Genomic DNA, 18,813 nt, shown 5'->3' with positions numbered 1-18,813 from the left:
TGTTGAAAGTCAATAATCAATACCTGGTCATTTGCAATTCTCAAGAAGGAGAACTTCCCAATGGCTTGAGAAATCCATATATCTGGGTACAACGCTATGTATGGCGACATCTCACCTCCCTGGAAAAATGTGAGGCCTCTAGGAAGAAAGAGCAGACTTCTAAGAAAGACCCTGGTAGGGGTTGATTCAAGATACCATTTAAGGTATCGATATAGCTCTTGGAGAGAGCATGAACCTGAATAGGGCACTATGACTTCTTCTCTAGAAGTTTCATCCAGAACTCCTTCGAATTGCCATTGTAGAGGATGCTCAAGAGTTCCTACTTGTGGTAGGTAAGAAAATCTTGTTTCCTGCACCTCACTAGTAGCCCGTATTGTCTGCTTGTCCACTTTCTTCTTACGGGTGCTTTTGATTGTCGATAGATGCGAATGCTATCCAAACACCTTACAGTCGTCATTGTACCAACCAATTTGCAGAACAGACGCCTCAATCGGTTTTCGCTAGTCCACTTCTTTCTTACGAGTTGCTTTTGATTGTTGAGAGATGCCAATGCTATCCAAACACCTTACACTCATCATTGTACCAACCAATTTGCGGAACAGACACCTCAATCGGTTTTCACATGGACTTGACCATGTAAGGGAACGAGTGGTGTGCAGTAGTGTGATGGCATGAGTGAGGAATCAGGCTCTATAATCAAGTGTTGGGTAGGACAGAATGTGCCAAGTGCTCTAAGAATCTAGCAAAGTGGTTGTCATATGTGTGATCTAGAGAGTGGTCCAAGTCATAGTGGTAATATCCAAACAGAGGATGTGGAGCAAGAGGTGGGAAGGAGTATGAAAGGGATTTGTTGAATGAGGTGTGCACGTGGTTGGCTCTAGATATAACTCAGTGCCTTGCGAAGAGGTCAAATCTGGGAAGAAAAAGCACATGATCCTATGATATAATCGACATCACAGTGTCCACCAGGGTTTTGTTTTGAGCCTGGCCATCTATACAGGCCAGTATATACTATCAGCCTATGGGTTGTACACATATGTGCAAAGTGCTCCCTCTACTATCCTATCTGCCCTCCCATGTATGTCCTCATATACCCGTTGAAGACTATGCATGATATCTACCTATGGCAGCAAGATGACTTCTCTGTCCAACAGCACTACCTATATGGTGTGGGTTCTAGCATTTAAGCCCCGAAGCATAAGATCTTTCCATGTGGTCCATATCTCTGAACGTGCTCATACAGTTCAAAGGAAGATGAGATCCATGCCCTACCCATGGCAAGCTCAACTTACTCTCATGACTCCAAAGGGAATTAGCGTGCTGCAATATACACCTCAGGCGAAAGGTCTCCTAAAGCAGATACACAAGCCTCTGGCACACATTCTGACATAAGGCTGAAAATGGAAGCAGGTTAGAGCTATCACCCTCCTGATCCTCTCACCCCTCCACTGAAATGAGTCTTTGTCCTATGGATTGACATCCATGACTATCCACGATCATAACTCCTCATGAGGGCTCTCAACCAAGAAGAGGATAGCCACTCATACCGTAGGCAACCTTCATTTGGGGTGTGTTCTTGTGTAGAACACAAGATCCGTTCCTTGGAACAACTCTCAAAACATGCCTGGTGTGGAGTCAATCCCCCCATTCGCATTCCAAAGACTTGACTGCTAAAGTACTAGTGGTCTCACACAACATGTCCTTATTTGGGAGGGGTTGGAGGTTTCCTACCTTGCATGATGACACTCCCATGTCGATGAACAGCACATCTGCGGCCTGCCTTTCTCCTGAGCTTCCATAGACTTCATGAGACCCTCTCTCTCTTATGCTGCACCTGCATTTACATAAGGTTTTCCTTGACATAGGCATTTGACCCCTTCCGGACAGCCATCCTCATAAGCAACTCTTGCCTTCTTCATGCATGTTTGAATTTGACAATGAGGAGCCTCTCCCTTGTAACCTGTTTCCCTACCCTCCCGGCATTTTCAAGCTGTGTCTTTTCCACCCACTGAAGTTCTCATGCTAAGGCTCCTGGTTGCCTATGTTTTTTGAGGGCATCTTCGAGCACTTTCGGATCCTAGACCTAGGGGGCATTGTGTATACGCTCGTGAAAGAAAATGAAATGAAAAGAGCCTGGATTTTTCCATGAGCAGCAGTTTTAATCTCGTTTGGCTTGAGCCAGGATGCTTTGCATGAGACAATTGTATAGAGGAATAGAAAGGTTGGGAGGGAGAGAAGAGGTTGTAGGCGAGGGGGCACATCATGATATGAGGAGAAGGTGGACATGCAAGGGAAAAGCAGCAGGTAAGGCAATGCAGGCTGGCAGCACAAGAAGGTAGGGTCAACGAGATAAAGGCTTACGGCATGGAGCCTACAACCTACCTAAATCTACAACGTACAATCCCAAGTGTGAGCACTTGGCAGGTTGTCACATGCACCCATGCACTTGGGTGCTAGGTGACACCTGTCTACATCGACAAGTGCAAGGAGATCCCTAATCTGGTGATTTTCTCATATGCCATGATCCAGTGTGAGCCCTAGTCTAGGGACAGTCAAGCACGAGCTACGTAGGTCAGTCTCTCAAGCCTTAGATCAGTCCTTGTTCACTGGTACCGACTGGAGAACTCAATAGGCTAGTGTTTCCATCTTAGGGTTCATCTAGGTCTACGTCTCAGCCTAGGGTAGGAGCCCAGAAGGGCCCCAAGGGCTGGACTAAGAGAAGAACACAGGAGCAGCCAAGGAAGGAGCCCCAAAAGGGCCCCCTGAGGCAGCTCCACAGCAGGGGAAAAGGGCTGGGGAAAGGCACCTTTTATAGGCTGCCATTTGCCACTCCCTAGGCAGCCTGGAAGGCTGGCTTTTAAGGCCAACCAGCCAGCCACAACCAGCCGACTGGCTGGTCAGCTGATTTGTCCTGATTGGACTAGCCACCCAAGCCCTTCCAGACCCTACTTAAAAGGGGGCTTGCTGCCCTCATTCCTCACTCAGTCCCTCAGCAAACAAGCCTCCCTCTGCAGCTCAGGAGCAGCCTCTAGCCCCTCCAAAAATCCCTACAAGACGCCAGCATACTCGGCAGTCCCAATTGTGATTCTAGGAGAGTGTCCACGTCACACCATAGCCGGGCTCGAAGTAGAGGTTTGGGGTCCAGTTTCAGCAACTTTCTTTTCCAGTTTTCAGCTCTTTCTTAGCTCTTTTCTCAGCTCTCTTTTAGCTCTGCATCTCTCAGCTTTCACACAGTTTTCTCAAGCTCCATATCTCTCAACTTTTGGTGCTCCCTTCACCGCTCTCATTTACGCAGCTCCACTGCAGCGCCTTCATGGAACTTCCACTCATCCCAGATGGTTACAACAAACTCAGTTCTTTTCCGCATAATTTAATATGAGGCTTTTACAGAATCTTATTCCGATTTTTTGTAATTTGGTTATACTTAAAAGAGGTTCCTTTCTTGCCCACCCCCGCCCCCCCCCCCCCCCCAAAAAAAAAAAATTCAAATCTGACCTTTGAAGCTGCTTCTCTTATACTTTCACGAGGATGTTCAACAAGAGGTTTTGCCTCCCACACGCCCAGAGGATGCTTCAAATCCTCCCTCGTTTTAACCCACAGCTGGGCACATTCACGTGCCAGCCTGTAATCCAGAAAGGAAGGCTTAGCCCACCTTGTTTGCACAAGGAATCTGCTTCACTAATTAGCATAAACATTGATCATTTTCTGTTTACCACACAAAAAATTATGAAAGACTAATGATCAATGTTTGTCTTACATAATGAAAATCTAGCAATCAGTCAGTCATCAAACAACTCAGATAGTTCCTTGGCACACAAAATTTGAAATGATTACAGAAACAATCCGTACTATGCTGAACTGATTCTACCCTACCTTCCATTTGGAAATAAGTCAAAGTCCATTGTAATAGCCTGTGAAGGTTAGGTTCAACAAAACGCCAATGAGGCCCAAACTGGTTCAGCAACGCGAGGAGGTCTCACAGGAAGAGTCACATGTCGGCACAAGAGTTTGAAAGTAATGTGTTGTTTCTAACATCTCCTCTAAAAGTATTCCCTCCGGTCTTTGCTGCACCTTAGCTGCTCCCACTGCCTGCCCTCCCTGCCATCTCCCTCCTCCCTCCATCCCTCTTCTGCCTCCTCCTTCCCCCTCCTCCTCCCCCCCTTTCGGCCTCCATCTCACCCCTTCTCCGCCTCCCCTCAGCATCCTCCCCTGCCTCCTTCCCCGCCTTCCTCTCCCCCGTTTCCCCCCTTACCACCTTCTCTCTCCTCCCACCTGCGACTTCTCCCTCCCCGCCTCCTCCTTTTCGCCTCCCTCCCGTGCCCTTCTTTCTTCCCCGCCCTGTCCTTTCCAGCCCACCTTTTGTACTTGTGCCTCGCCCCTTGGTTTGTGGCCTGTGGGTGGCAACTCTCAGAGCTGCCTGCAAAGCCCCGTGTACCTTGGAGCAGAAACCCATACTAGGTGCTGCTTTAGTAAGCCCCCGTGCTGCTTATAGCCCGTTTGTAGGAAGCAGGCTGGGCCTTTTTTTCCTTTTCCAAAGGACCTCCTTGCAGCCTTCGAGTCCTCTCTCGACTCCTCCATCGACCCTCGGGCCTTGGGTGTGTTCGGGTTTGGGTCGCAGGGGATTCTTCAAGGTGCCTCTTTCTTCTTCAAGGGCTCTCCCTAGCCTTTCTTGGGGGTGAGGCAGCTTCCCTGCCCACCTTCTAGGTGGCCCTTCTCTTTCTTTCCCCTTCCTCGCAGCGGGAGTTTTGTGCTTGTTCGGAGAAAGAAAATCTTGGTGGTGACCCTTGGTCTAGCCAGAGGGGCTTTGTGGCAGCACCCTAAAATGCATTCTTTCTCCAACCGACAAGCAACAGGTGCAGCATGCAGTTCAGTCACCTCAGGACAAGGAAGTCATGGGCAGAAGTGTGGGCCACGGAGACATGTGAGAGAGTGAATCCAGGCGAGCTTGGCACTAGAAGGCGACAACATACAGAGGGTACGCACAGCGGAAGACTTATAGTAATGCCCATGAGCTCACACACTGTGGTGTGGGGTGTGGAATCACAAACTTCTTTACTTAATGTGCATCACATAGATGTGCAGACTCATCAATAGACAATGAACCACCCAGATAGAAAAACCACCAAAATATATTTCCGTCCAAAACTATGGACACAATACAAAAGATATAGATCCAGAGTCCCACCAATGGTGTGGTCCTCTAATCTTACCACAAGGTACTTCTCCTATCTGCTGGCTATCTCTAGACTCGAGCCCGCGTGCTCCACCTCGAGCTTCTGTAGACTATCCGTCCAGTGTGTTCTTCTCCAACTTACTGCTTGTGAATCAGCCTAGGTGGGCAGCCCCTGCCAAGCTTTGTCTGCAGCACACAAGTCCCCTTGGTCCTCCTAAATGTAGGCCCCAAGATAGCTGTTCCACTGCTCCAACCTGCTTGTGAATGGGTGCTCCAGAAGGTGTGATTATCTCAGCACCTTGCTGCCCTAGAAGACAGCCAAGGTCCAGCCCTTCCTAGCTAAGTCTGCAGCCCTTGTTGCACTCTCTCACCTCCTGTAGATAGGCCCAGGGAGTAGGCTTCCTGCTGCTCCTTTCTGCCCTGGAACTGCTGGCTGCTGGATGATGAAATGAGGCAAGTGCCTCTGCTTTTATAGGCCCTAAGGCCTGTCATAAAACGGACCAGTCAGGCTGCCTATGGCCGACCCAAACAGGGCAACCAGGCCCTGACCTGGTCTACCTATAAATGCCCCTTTGGGGCCCTCTTTTCTAGGGCCTTTGGCCCACACTTCAAGGCAGGGTCCCAGCCCCTAGGTCTTCCCTACATAAGGCCTGGTTGGCTGGCTCCAACCAGCCCAACCAGCGTCTTCATATAGCCGACTCCCTCTGCTGCTCTGCCCTGTCCTGTTGTGCCCCTTGCCGGCACCCTGATCTGCCCAAACGTGTGCACCACAGTTCCGTACTACTGCTGACGTCATCCGTGACCTGTTCCAGCGAGACAGTCCTCCATGGATCTGCCCCTGACAGCCAGGTTCTTTTCTTTGGCTTGCTGCCCACATAACAGCCTGTGCGCTGCCCATGTGGCAGCCCCTTCTCTCTCTCCTCTGGGCATCTTCTGCCCTAGGTCTCCCTCCCCCATGCTCTCCTCATATGGGGGCTTACAGATGGGGAGGTGACCTTTCCAACACTTCGCTACCGCCTTGACACTTGTGGAGTAGAGCCCCATCCTCTTTGGCCCTCATTTGGTGTACCTTGTCCCTTGGTACCATGCCTTTACAATGGAGGACATGGACATGACACCATGTTCCCCAATTCCCGGTGACACTCCGCTTCTTGAGGCTCCCATAAGGAATACAAAGCCATCCTCCCCTCCATTGGTGGAGCGTTTGGCATGATGCTAGAGTCCCCGTCAAACTCGGCAGCATCAGTGGTAGTAGACGACGGAGTCCCCAGGACCAGATTAGTGGTTGAGAGCCCAGAGTTCCTCCCAGAGTTTATCCTCCTCGAGACCCTTGAGGTGGGTACACTTCGTCAAAGAGTGGAGATTTCAGGTTTACCAGGCCAGTGTCGTCCTTGCACACAAATGGACCACCTAGCCCGAAACCGCCCTCAAGGTCAAGGCCGGGCTCCTTCCCGCTCAGCAGAGTCAGCAGGCCAGGGCCCAACACCACCTCAAACAAGAGCAGCAGGAGTCTCAGACCCCCTGGGTGACACCTTCTCCGGGAGAGCGGACCCAGGTGGGCAAGAAAAGAAACCAAGCAAATTGGCTCTAAAGCGCCGTAGGCAATGGGATAGACGCGGGGACACACACACACACACATAGCGAGAGAGAGAGAGAGAGAGAGAGAGAGAGAGAGAGAGAGAAAGAAAGATGTAGTAACGTCTGCGGTAGGCCTCGCGGGCCTATGGGACAAAAGTGCAGAAACAAAGTAAACTCATACAAGCCACAGTGGGCTAGAGCGAGAGGCTCGCTAAGGCCCTAGCTGAGTACTAGAAAACACACAAACTGAAATACCAATGTAGTACATCATATCAAGTCAGGCCAGAAAAGCCAAATAGTGTGTAACATGAGTGGGGCATGTCAAGTGCTCAGGGCTAATGATCCAAGAACATGATCTCGCTCCATGTATCCAGGCTCCGTGATAGCTCTCTGGTGTGACACAAAGAGCTCACGTATCTGCATCTATCGACCTGTCTGGCACTGTCATGGGGGGCGTGGTCTCCTCGATCTCCACTGCAACATCCCCCCAACCGCTATGTCCCCACCAAATCTTGGGAGGCCGAGGTGAGAAGGGCGCCTGGGTGCGTCTCTGTCAGTCGCCTCTGAGAAGAAGTAGTGGTGTCGTGTCAACTCCCTCTACTGACCCATCTATCTCTCAAGTCAGCTAGCTCCTCCTCCTCCTCTACTCCAGAGTGCCCTGGGGCTGACTCAAATGCATAGAAGTCGGTGACCTGCCTCTGTGCTCGGTCCACCTCAGTGTCCTGTGACGTGGTGGTCGCATCATGCTGCTCTTTGATCTGTCGCAATAGTGTCTCTCTGTGTCTCCACATCTCCATCAGGTAGAGCCCAATGCAGACCTGATCATGGAAGTGGATCAGTCGTGAGAGTGGGCCAAACCCGTGTCCCTCTTGAAAAAGGCAATGGTAGCGCCCTCGGAACTCGTAGTAGGCGGGACATATACAAAGAAAATGCTCCTCGATCTTGACCTGACCCATCGTGCATAGCATACAAGCCCGCTGCTCTCTGGGTATGCCTGCAGCTCTCCCTGCCTCAATCCTCAGCTGATGGGAGGAGACTCGCATCTGTCCAATGGCAATCCTAGTGCATGTGAGACTCGTCTGTCCTCAAGATACTGGGGTCTGATGATGAGGCCATCCTCCGATACTCTCAAGAAATGGTCATAGTAGAGATGGGTCTTGGTGGGGAAATCATAGTCCCCCCCCAAGTCCGAAGTGTGTGAAGCTGGAGGAGGTCTAATCGTATGATGTGGTTAATCTCATCTCGCGAAATCAGCTCGGGGGGTGCATCCATGCTATACTGAAAAGGAGGGAGCCTGTCCATCTGAATGCCATGACTGGCGAACCAAGCAGAGACGCGTGCATACCATGCTGTATCAAACCCACTCTCTGCATACCATGCCTTGAAGAGAGTACTCAGATACATCGCAAAGGTCAAGCGCATGAATAATGAAAGGCTGCCAAAGAGGGCATGGGTAGAAAGTCAAAAGTCCTAAAAGACGAATAAGGGTAAGATTTTGGCATCTGGATGGGCACTAGATTTAAAAAAATGGTTCCAAAAATGGGAGGTAGAGAGGTACTTGGACTACTCTCCAGAGGAGGTAGATGAGGATGCCTTTCATCATGACCTGCTGAATGCACTACACAGGAAATGGCAAACAGCTGAAAACAGAGATAAGTTTGAGTACTACCGTACATTTATTAACCCCGAATATTGGGCTACTTATACAAGAAGAGAAACAGCCACGCAGAAGTACATTTGCACACCTATGGCAATACATAAGTGAAGAGCTTTGGCCTCACTTCGCACCCGATCACACCAGCTGCAGATTGAAATAGGAGGATGGAAAGATATGCCAAAAGAGAGCAGAATATGCCAATTATGTGACCAGGGAATGGCAGAAACTGAAGAACACATGGTAATGATATGCCCTTACTATACTCACATCCGGAAAGCATTTAGCTCTCTTCTCGAGGGACATAACAGACTGGCTGATATGCTACATAGCGGGTCACCCCCAGCTTTAGGAACGTTTGTCTATAAGCTTTTCAAGCACAGGAACTCACCTAAGACATAAAGGTAGTTTCTCTTAATACCCTCCCCTCCAAGGGAGGAGTCTTTGTGTACGAGGATTTTGTATTGCTCAGGTCCCATAGGCCGATTTTTTGGTCTTCAGAGGACGATAATATATTCTTCTTCTTCTTCTTCTTCTTCTTATGCTAGTCGGATAGAGGATTCCAATGCCAGTCTCGGTAGCCTCTCACGAGGTAGATCCCAGACTCTATGGAGGAAGTTCATTGTCTGAAAGGTGGCATCGATCTAAAGAGGGGTCATAGCAAACTCTACCTGTACTATCTCATGGGGGACTGAGGGTGTAGCCGCTCAAATCTCTTCCACTCTGCTGCTGAAATATCACACCCCCTGAACAGTGCTGCATACATGGCAGTTGGTCTCACTAGGGTGTCGAAAAGCCAGCACTTCGTCACTGGGTCCTGGAAGTGCGCCTGGAAACACTATCGCTCTAGTCGGGCCAGAGCACCATATCCTCGTGTGAGGCGTGCTCGGGCTGCATGGATCATCGTGAAAGCTGGCCTAGTGAAAACTGCACCCAAGTATGTGTAGGACTGCACAATCTCTACTGGCTGACCTCGGTAAGTGAAGCTATGTCGATGGAGCACAGGGTATGAGGTGTTGAAGATCATAACCTTGGTCTTCCCAAGGTTAACTGTTAGATCTCTCTTTGTGCAGAACTCCTCAAGGGCCTCCAAATGTCTCTGTAAACCCTCTGCTAAGGACGACAAGAGGACTATGTCATCGGCATATAGTAGTATCGGTACCAACAAATCAGCCAGCAGTGACCCCTCGCCTCCCAGGCAGTCTATGAAGGATGTGATCTCATCAATGTAGAGGCCAAAGAGAGTCGGTGAGAGGGGGCATCCCTGTTTCATCCCAATCGTGCTCTCCACCCAGCCTGTTTGCTGATCATGCGGGATCGTGGGACAGTATCGAAAGCCTTCCAAAAGTCTACGAAGCAGGCATAGACTTGCTGACGCCTCGACCTCGCCTCCTCAATGATAGCCCTTAGTGTGAAGATGTGGTCTAGGGTGGAATGCTGTCTCTGAAATCCTGCCTGTCCTAGGGCACGCTGCCCATGTGCCTCTGTGTGACTACTGATCTCTCTCCGAAGACTTTCTAACGCCTCGACCAAGCCTCCTCAATGATAGCCCTTAGTGTGAAGATGTGGTCTAAGGTGGAATACTGTCTCCGAAATCATGCCTGTCCTAGGGCACGCTGCCCATGTGCCTCTGTGTGACTACTGATCTCTCTCTGTAGTACAGATCCATAGATCTTGGCCAAACTGTGGCCAATCATGAGAGTGCGGTAACTCCCAGTGTCCGTGGGGTCACCTGCCTTGTGTATTGGGACAATGGTGGTAGTGCTCCAGGAGAGTGGAAAGCCGTGACATATGGCATGGTTGAACATCTGCGCTAGGATCGGGGCCAAAACCTCGTGCCCGTGTGCGAAATGCTCCGTCTGTAGCCCCTCATGATCCTATGTTCTCCGGTTATGTAGCCGACGGAGTGCCGCCATTCTGTGCAGTGAACAAGTGACAAGTGGCGGGTCTAGGCATAGTGGACATATCAGGTGGTGCCTACATCGGAACATCATAGAGAGAGCATGCGTATGTGTGCCAAACACCCAGGTCTGTGATGGGGATAGGTGGCTTCCTCTCCAATAGGAGCCCCAATCCAATAGTAGGATCCCCTCCTCTAATCACCTCGTCCATCCTATGGGTGAGGAAAGCCCGCCGCTTGGGGTGTGTCAGCATCGTGAGATCCTCTATGCCTCAGGTGGTATCAAGTGGCCAAGGGCTTGCTCACGTGTGAGGTGAGCTCTCATCTCTCTGCACTCATCATCATACCAGGGGTTCTGAGGCATCTTTCCTACTGAAACGCGCCCAGGCAGAGGGAAAGATCTGATAACTACGTTCGTGACCACTGTGGCAAGGATGTCCGATGCATGGGCGAGGTCTACCTCGTCCCCAAGTAGTAAACCTGGGAGCTCCTATGCCAAATGGCTCACGTAAACGCGGTCAAGGATCCGGTCAAAGTGGACTTGTACACAAGTGGGAGTGGGGGGGGCTCTCCATGTGATTGGCATAGTGGTGGAGATCTGAAGGATAGGTATGAGTGGTCAGCACCTAGCGGGGGAGGGGGCACAACGAAGTCATGTATCCATGAGGTGAAGGATAGTGGACCGAGTACGTAATCCACTGTACTACTACCTCCGCCATGCGAGAAACAAGTGAACCCACCAGATAATGGCCATCTCTGTAGGCCATTATATATGATTAGGTCATGGATAGCCCCTAGGTCAAGTAGATGCCGGTCGTATCCCATCACGTGTGATGCATCCGCTGAGTGTCTCACTGTCCCAAGCTCTGTAGTGTCTAGTTCTGGTACTATGAGAGAGTCTGATGTAAAGTCAAGTAGGCCCACTTGCCTGTCACCTGTGCGTGCATTGAAGTCACCAAGAAGGAGGTTGTCTCCTAGTCTAGAGAACTCAATGAGATCATCATGTATCGTCTCATATGGGCTATGTCCCTTTGTAGTGACTGCGTGTGCATAATGTAATGTATCTAAGGGAAAGTAGCACACTACCATGTAGATTGGTCGGGCATCAGGTATCTGGACACGGACCCACATATGTCACACGTGTTCCTCTCTCCGAACCACTGAAATGAGGGGTCTCAAATGTGATCTGAAGAGGATGGCCACTCCTCCAGAGCCACGCACTCCACTGTCTCCCCTCATTTCCTTCCGGTGGGCTGACTCCCATGTATATCCTGCCATAGTGGGCAGTCTTCTCTCTGGACTCTCATGTGTCTCGGTGTAAAAGATCATCTCTCTCCCAGTGTATGTCTCCGAGAATCCTCCTAGGTTAGACCAGAGTGTGCCATTGCAGTTCCACACTGCCATCTTGAGTTCATTATGTGCATTCATCCCATTGGTCCGACACCGTCATAACTCCCCATCTTCCTTCTCTTCCCTAGCTGGTCTCTCGCAGATAATGACTTTACCATCTCTATATACAGCCCATTTTACTGCCTCCCGAGAGAGAGAGAGAGAGAGAGAGAGAGAGAGAGAGAGAACAGATCGAGAAGCGCCCGCGGAGGAGCAGCTACAGGAGCTCTTGGTTGGAGACCCCTCCCCCCAGTGGTAGGGGCCACTATCCGGCCAGGTGATCCTTCCTTAGTGGAGGTCCAGCAACCGCAGCGTGAGTTGGAACGTGCACGGGCTCCAGGACTATGCTCGTAGTTAGCCGCACTACCTAATCCTTTGGCAAGAGTTGCAGAGGGCAGTGGTAGGGCAAGCAGTGGACTTCCTTTTGATGCAGAAGCACATGTTCTCAGCATCAGACATTTGACGACGCCACCACCTTCTTCCGAAGAGAGGCCTGGATGTGTGGTCTCCTGCCATAGGACGGGGCGGAGGGGTTTGCATCTCCGTGGTGGCCCCAGAGGTCTACGATCAAGGTGAGCTTATCCCAAGGTGGGCAGTTTGGATGGGAGTCAAGATGGGAGAGTCCAAGATTGGGATCCTGAATGTATATGCCCCCACGTGCAAACATGATCGTCCGGCCTATTGGAGGAGGCGCTCTAGAGGGAATCCAACCCCTACTGCTCAACTGAAATCTCCTAGCATTACCAACCGTGAAACGAAAGAAGGGAATCCCCCTCTCTCGGTGCCCATGATATATCCACTCCCACTCTACTGGGTCCCACTGTAAGCACCTGATAGGTACACCTCCATATAACCACAATCTCCAAGATCCCAGGGCCAAGAGCAGAGGGTCAGGGTCTAAATACCACTGCAAGCCCGCTCCATGATCCACAAAGCCAGCAATCCTGACAGGTTGAAAGGCAACCTCTAGAAGAATATCATCCGTGGATCTAGAAAGTATACCCCCATCCCCAACGTCCAAAGACATCAAGCCTAAGTTTGATACTAGCAGATTCATAAAATTTGCTTCTTTTCTTGGCTTCCAAGAGAAAGCAAGGTACAACCACGGCTTCTTCCTTTATTAAAACAGATCGATTACAAAGGGCAAAACAAAACAGCAGCTCAATTCTAGTAGAGACTGTTACAGGGAGAGAACAATCCCATTTCTCAGCTTCATTGAGTATGATATTGTGCAGAATAGCCGATGAATCTACTCATCCACAAAGGTTTCATAAGGCCAACCTGGTAACTATTGCTATAATGTTTGTGTCCCCCTAGGTGATATGCTATCCTCCCTTAAAAAAGGGAAATCTAGTCTGTCAAAGCTTCCATAGTAGCATGGCCAAGAATCACTAAAATATCCACATAGACACTTTAGACGTAGAATTTCTGCCCACAAAGAAAAGACGTCACCTGCGCATGCGACCAAAAAATCTTGCTCTTTCTGTGACCCCAATAGCACCCCGAGCATCTAAAATGTTGAATGCGTGAGAAGCCTTCAATACATAATCGTACCTGCCACATACATGCATAAAAAGCACTGAGTGAAGACATAACATATATGTGTATGTATGTATGTGTGAATGTACATACACACATATATACAAGGTGTATATCAACAAGAAAATCTAATTGAAAATGTTGAGCTTTCTTAAGGCTATGCAAACAATAAAGATTATGCGATATATTTGCAAAACATAAGCTCCAAAGAGGTTTCAAAGGAAAAACCTACGCAGGAATAGCCAGACCCTTGTCTAATAAAGCCTGTGCTTCTGCATCAAATAAATCAAATTGCAGCTGAATTCTTTCTACAGTCGCAGAATCCAGATAGTAGGTACTCATCTCCTTCCTGAAAGCATTTTTTAAAGTCTTGAAATTTAAAAATGAGAACCAGAAGAAAAAAAAACTCAGAAGAATGGCCCAAAGTTTAGCAATAAAATGATCTGTACTGGCTTTTCTCACACCAATTTCTTTCTTTTCACAAAGTCGTATGTACCACATGCAACAAACTATGGAGCACTATCCCTCACAAAAGGCAAGTATTCTTGGCCTGCCTATCAGGACTGCTAAATTACTGTGAAAATAACTCAAAACGTCACCGGTTTAAGGTTGCAATACTCATTTTCAAAGAACAACTCGCCATATGTGATTCCAGGCGCATATTGGATTTTTTTGAAGTGATCCACCCCCTGCAACCCAACAGTGAGGCCCTCCTTCCTTAGAAACAATGTCAAGAGAACCAATCTATAAAAACAAGAGGTTTTAAGGGATAAACACCTGTACTGCCATAAGAATCCGTTCCAGGCCATAAGTTATCTCCACAGAAATAGGCATTAAGGGCATGCTTCCAGCCTATCGAAGAATACCCACAGACCCATAAGCCCAATTGCAGCTTTGGAAATTTTGGTCAACAAAATTTACACTTTTATCTATGGCTTCAAAGGAGTAATATGACCACAGCAAAAACTAACATCAGGTGTCCTTTAACCTTCTGATGATCTCTGCCAGCCCAGTAGACACTCCCAATAGAGATATCCAAAGAAGACAATACTAACCAATGGATTTTTTCAACCATAACACCATCACAACAGATTCTTCATGATGAAGGAAAACGCGTTATTATAGAACACATGATTGATGGAATGCTAATTTAACATCATCGCAAAGGTGGTGCGTAATTGCCTGTTGAAAATAAGTAAATTGTGTAATCTCCATTCCATCCATCCAGACCTCCCAACCCAAACCCCATGCACCTAGTACCTGATATTGAGCATCATTATAGGTGAGAAGTGATGATAATAATGTTTAAGAACCAAGGACAAGAAACTTATAGCAATAGCATGCCCCTTTATAGCTATAGCCAAGTGCTCGGCATGCCCTTCACGAACTTCAACTTAGAAAGATAATGCATGATGTCATAACTGGACTCTCCCAATTGTCTTCCACAAAGCGTACATCATGAGATTGAATATCTATCCCTGAAAACATACAATCCAACAAAAAGACAAAATAATTTGTAAGAAGAGACTAAATTCAAACTTATGAAGTTGACAAGTAGTGAAAAGTACCGAATGGAAGAAATTTCAAACAAAGAGTGACATTTTAGAAGACAGATTACACCAAATTCAAGATGTAGCACAAGACAACTGAACAAGTCCAACCAAATTAACATGAAGGAAACCTAGTAAATGAAAGGGTCATGATCTTAAAATTACTCAAGCACAAGCTACCATCGTGGTTGCAAAAGCTTCTGGGTCCCGTATCACCCAATGTTTATGAACTTGTACAGTAAAATTGCTGACAACGGGCCACTTCGATCAAAGAAGAGGAGCCAAAAAAGGTGGAGAAAAAATACAAGCAAAAACATGGGAATCTAGCTGGTCATCAAAATCAGTCCAAATCAGCCATCAAATGCAAGTTACAGCTTATCCCGTATGCCGAAATAATTGCTGGACTCTCACTTAATCTAGGGAAGCACCCTCAATTGCCTTCCTTTGCTTCCCAAATACTATGTGATGCACTGAGCTCATAAGACCTTGCCAATGTTCAACTAAAGGTTCAGTAAGCATGGCCTGCACCACCACAAGAAACGCAAAATACTCCTATTGCAAATTTACCCAAAAACGGAAAAAAACTCTTCCTCTCGCAGTAAAGAAGTGCATACCGTCTCTCATCATGAAAGACAATTTATGCAAACCCAAGTGAAGGACCTATTCAAGGACACTCCCAACCTTGTAGAATATATAACAATTCTATTGTAGAATGAGCGAAGAATAAGTACCTTCTCTATTCATTTTTTCTCTCCAGCAGTAACTATGCCTCTCTAAAGGCAACCCATTATTCCTGTTGGTTTCCACCATATGGCTTCGCATCTTCACCTTTGCAAATGCCCCCCCTCCCTATTTTTCACCCATCACCCACCAATAGTAAAATACAAAAAATAAAAGTGGGGATAGGCAAACGTAAAGCAATGACAACAGAAAATATATCATATTCGCACCGTGCAGTTGAATGTTTCAAAGATAAAAGGAGGGAACACTTAATTGAATCAGAGTCTGCCACAGCAGAAGGTAGAAGAGCAAAAGACTTTCAAACTCACACCAACAAGTGTATGAAAGAAAAAAGCAGATTTGTCCAAGAACAGCAGAAATTACAGAAAAGATGAACAGCAATGCTTGCTCCAGTAAGTGTGAGCTGAATAGTCCAAATTCTCAGTGAGTAGTAAGATCTGAGGGCTCTAGATTTAAGATAGGATGAGGGGATATGTGCCCACAGTGGTTTACATGTCTTGAGCCTAACCAGGAATATTTGAAGGGTTGTGAAGGGCTGGTTGAAGCTAACATTTGCTAGGCCCGCTCATTTTGGGCTTGGTCTAGCCTGGACTAGAGCCTGATCTCGGGGCATCATTGCTGTCCGTGTCAGGGGGGGGGGGGAGGATTGCCTCCCTGGGAATTTACTGGCTGTCTCTCTAAACTACTGTTGATAGGGTGCGCATCTTGTGGAGAGGGATAACTGTCCATCATCTGCTTTCCATCCCCTTGGTTGAGGTTTACAGGTCAGCTCCTTGGCTGAGCTCTTGTGGCAGCTACTTCTAAGTTCTAGAATATTCTTAGTCCATGTTTTTGTTATTAATAGTATTAGTCTCATTTCACCCTGCTTGTGGAGTTTTGACTTTCCTGAACCCGTATAGAAAACAGAAGATAAAGTCCATCAAGAAAAGAAGATATGCAAGCTTTAAGCATTTAGCTAGAAAAACATTCAAACACATGCAGACTGTTCAGTCGCATCCTTCTCACAGGATCCCAAGAATTAGCTTTGGGAATCTTGCATAAAGTACAACAAGAAATAGACAGACTCCAGGGATTCAAATGGACAAAGTTCACACATAGAGCGCTCCAGTCCTTGCCACTTTCATCAAACTCTCAATTAATTATCCACTTCTAGTGTCCTACCAAGAGCAGCAAGGCTTCCAAGGTAGAGTTCCTGTGAATTTCCTGGATCAGGCTTCAAAATGACCTGCAAGTGACCAGGGATAGTTGCAATTTAGTCATGGGATGGGCTGGGTTCACTATACTGTTCAAGTTTGGATCATACTTACATAGCACTTCAGAAAAAATACATGATCTTGAACAATTACTTGATACAGCTAACTGATATAGTATCTGAATGAATGAAATCAATCATATCAAGAGACTAGATAGACAGTAAAAAACAAAACTAGATAGACAGTAAAAAACAGTTCCCATTACAAATCTGCACCTACCTGAAATTGTGTATGGCGTTGTAACCTATTTGGATTGTCTCCATACCGACTATCATCCGGTCTTACACTTGGCTCCACATACCTGAAGAGAATAGGTTCAAGGGCTATCAGTACCCCATATACCAGTTGGCCAGACATTTGCAAGAAAATACTTAGCTGCTGCAACTAGTGATCTAGAAATGAACAGCTTGGACAAAGTTCACATAATTATTCCTGATAAACTTGCCCAATCGATATTATAAATATCCATCTAATATTGTAGTGTCTTAATTAACAGGTGCATCTTCCTTGAGCTATGCAAAGGCATGCCAAACGAAATCTAGATGTTTTGACCTATAGACATTGTAGATGTTTCTAAGCTAGAGCCAAGATAAGGAGCTTGAAACATTCACATATATCTAGATGAATCCAAGAACATGCCCAAACTCATCTTCTAAAAACAAAACAAATAATGCAGTTTCAATCTCATGACAGTCACTCACAAAGGTTGAAAACCATAACCTCCATGATGCATAGCAGGGGATTAACTATGACATCCCCACTGATGCCATCAGCGCCCAATGGTGAGTGTGAAACATTCACATGCATGAATGGAAAGGACCCTTAGAGGGTGAATTGGGCAGTGCACAACAACCATGAAGGAGCAATACCGATATTGGAGCCATGGAAGATGACTCCTAATATGTAGAAGAGTATAGTGTCTCATCCCCTCTTTGTGCCGCCCCATGATTTGTGGAGCTTCCATTGCCTTGCATGGTATCCTAAGGATGGGTTAGGGTGTCTGTGCCTTAACCCCTAACTCCCCTATGAAAAGCGTTTATGTAAAAGTTTCTATTCTTTCCCAGTAAATCAGAGAGAGAGAGAGAGACAAAGTCTAGGTGCCCAAGTTAAACACTCCTAAAGGATCACCGAGAGACAGAGAGAGAGAGAGACAAAGAGATTAATGTCTTCAGAATCACGGGACTATGAGACAAAGCGCACACATCAAAAGAGTAAACACCAAACATCGATTATATATACCTTTGTAAGACTAGAATAAGTCCAATCATAAAAATTTAGAATTTTTGTTGTTCTAAAGATCAAAAATCTACAAAGAAAATAAAAGAGAAAATGAAAGAGAAGAAAAAAGAGGTTAACAAAAACTTTTATGAAAAACAAAAGAAAGACATACTTAGCAAGCAAAGCAACACTTATGTCGTCATCAGTGCCCAAGCATAAGCAGCTATACTGGGTTTCTAAAGACCCGCGGAGTCTCTTGGACAAACCCAGTGCTTACTAAAATACGTCAAATAAACAAAAGAGAATGAAAACAAGAAATAAAGAAGAAACGAAGCAGGTGACTAAGCAAAAATAAACAAGCAAGTCAAGAAACAAAAACTTCCAAAAAACTAGAAACTCTCTCTCGACTTGCAACACTCAGGCAGCGTGCTACACTACGGGACCACCCTACTATCTTCATGGATGAGGATCTCACACCTATGCAAGTGGAAGAGCGGCGCACCCCCTGCTTCAGCAGCGAGATGTAGCCCGTCAGAGGGGAAGTGGGCTGTCGTCCGAGATTGCCGCCTATTAGTTGGCCCCCGCCGCCGAGCCCCACCAAGTACTCCAGACACGATAGCAGACTCCCCCCAAATAGGGAGACATGGTCTATGAGATTCAGACTCAGCACACAGTACCCTTGGCATGCACCATATGGAACTGTAATGGTACCCTAGGTCTGACCCTGGGAACTTCTTAGAGTCATACACTGGACGCGACATCGTTTTCTATACAGAGACACATGAGAGCCCCGAGCGCCCTCTCCCCTCGGTCAGTGG

At 47.3% G+C, this 18,813-nt stretch overlaps 1 protein-coding gene across 5 annotated transcripts in view; it reads right to left on the bottom strand.

The window, feature by feature from the left end:
* Positions 1 to 18,813, bottom strand: part of EDD1 (glycine-tRNA ligase) — a 226,263-nt gene that overhangs the window by 166,174 nt on the left and 41,276 nt on the right. For 3 of the 5 annotated variants that reach the window (XR_015541639.1, XM_087379990.1, XM_087379989.1), the window contains exons 4-12: positions 16,997 to 17,078; positions 16,686 to 16,749; positions 14,656 to 14,711; positions 14,416 to 14,493; positions 14,011 to 14,085; positions 13,852 to 13,922; positions 13,466 to 13,582; positions 13,147 to 13,248; positions 3,496 to 3,622 (exon numbers count right to left, since the gene is read on the bottom strand). Coding sequence is in view for 4 of the 5 variants with exons in the window: in XM_087379990.1 (XP_087236116.1) it covers positions 3,496 to 3,622; positions 13,147 to 13,248; positions 13,466 to 13,582; positions 13,852 to 13,922; positions 14,011 to 14,085; positions 14,416 to 14,493; positions 14,656 to 14,711; positions 16,686 to 16,749; positions 16,997 to 17,078 (772 nt within the window). In the remaining variant the exon portion in view is untranslated. Of the gene's footprint in view, positions 1 to 3,495; positions 3,623 to 13,146; positions 13,249 to 13,465; positions 13,583 to 13,832; positions 13,923 to 14,010; positions 14,086 to 14,415; positions 14,494 to 14,655; positions 14,712 to 16,685; positions 16,750 to 16,996; positions 17,079 to 18,813 lie in introns of those variants that run through there. The other 2 variants (XM_087379991.1, XM_087379992.1) reach the window with 2 other exon arrangements.

This window comes from Dipteris shenzhenensis, chromosome 10 (genome assembly GCF_047967505.1).
Source record: "Dipteris shenzhenensis isolate YYH24624 ecotype China chromosome 10, Dip_SZ_1.0, whole genome shotgun sequence".
NCBI lineage: Eukaryota > Viridiplantae > Streptophyta > Polypodiopsida > Gleicheniales > Dipteridaceae > Dipteris > Dipteris shenzhenensis.
Note: the sequence above shows the minus strand (reverse complement) of the source record. Positions and strands in the feature narration are given on the sequence as shown.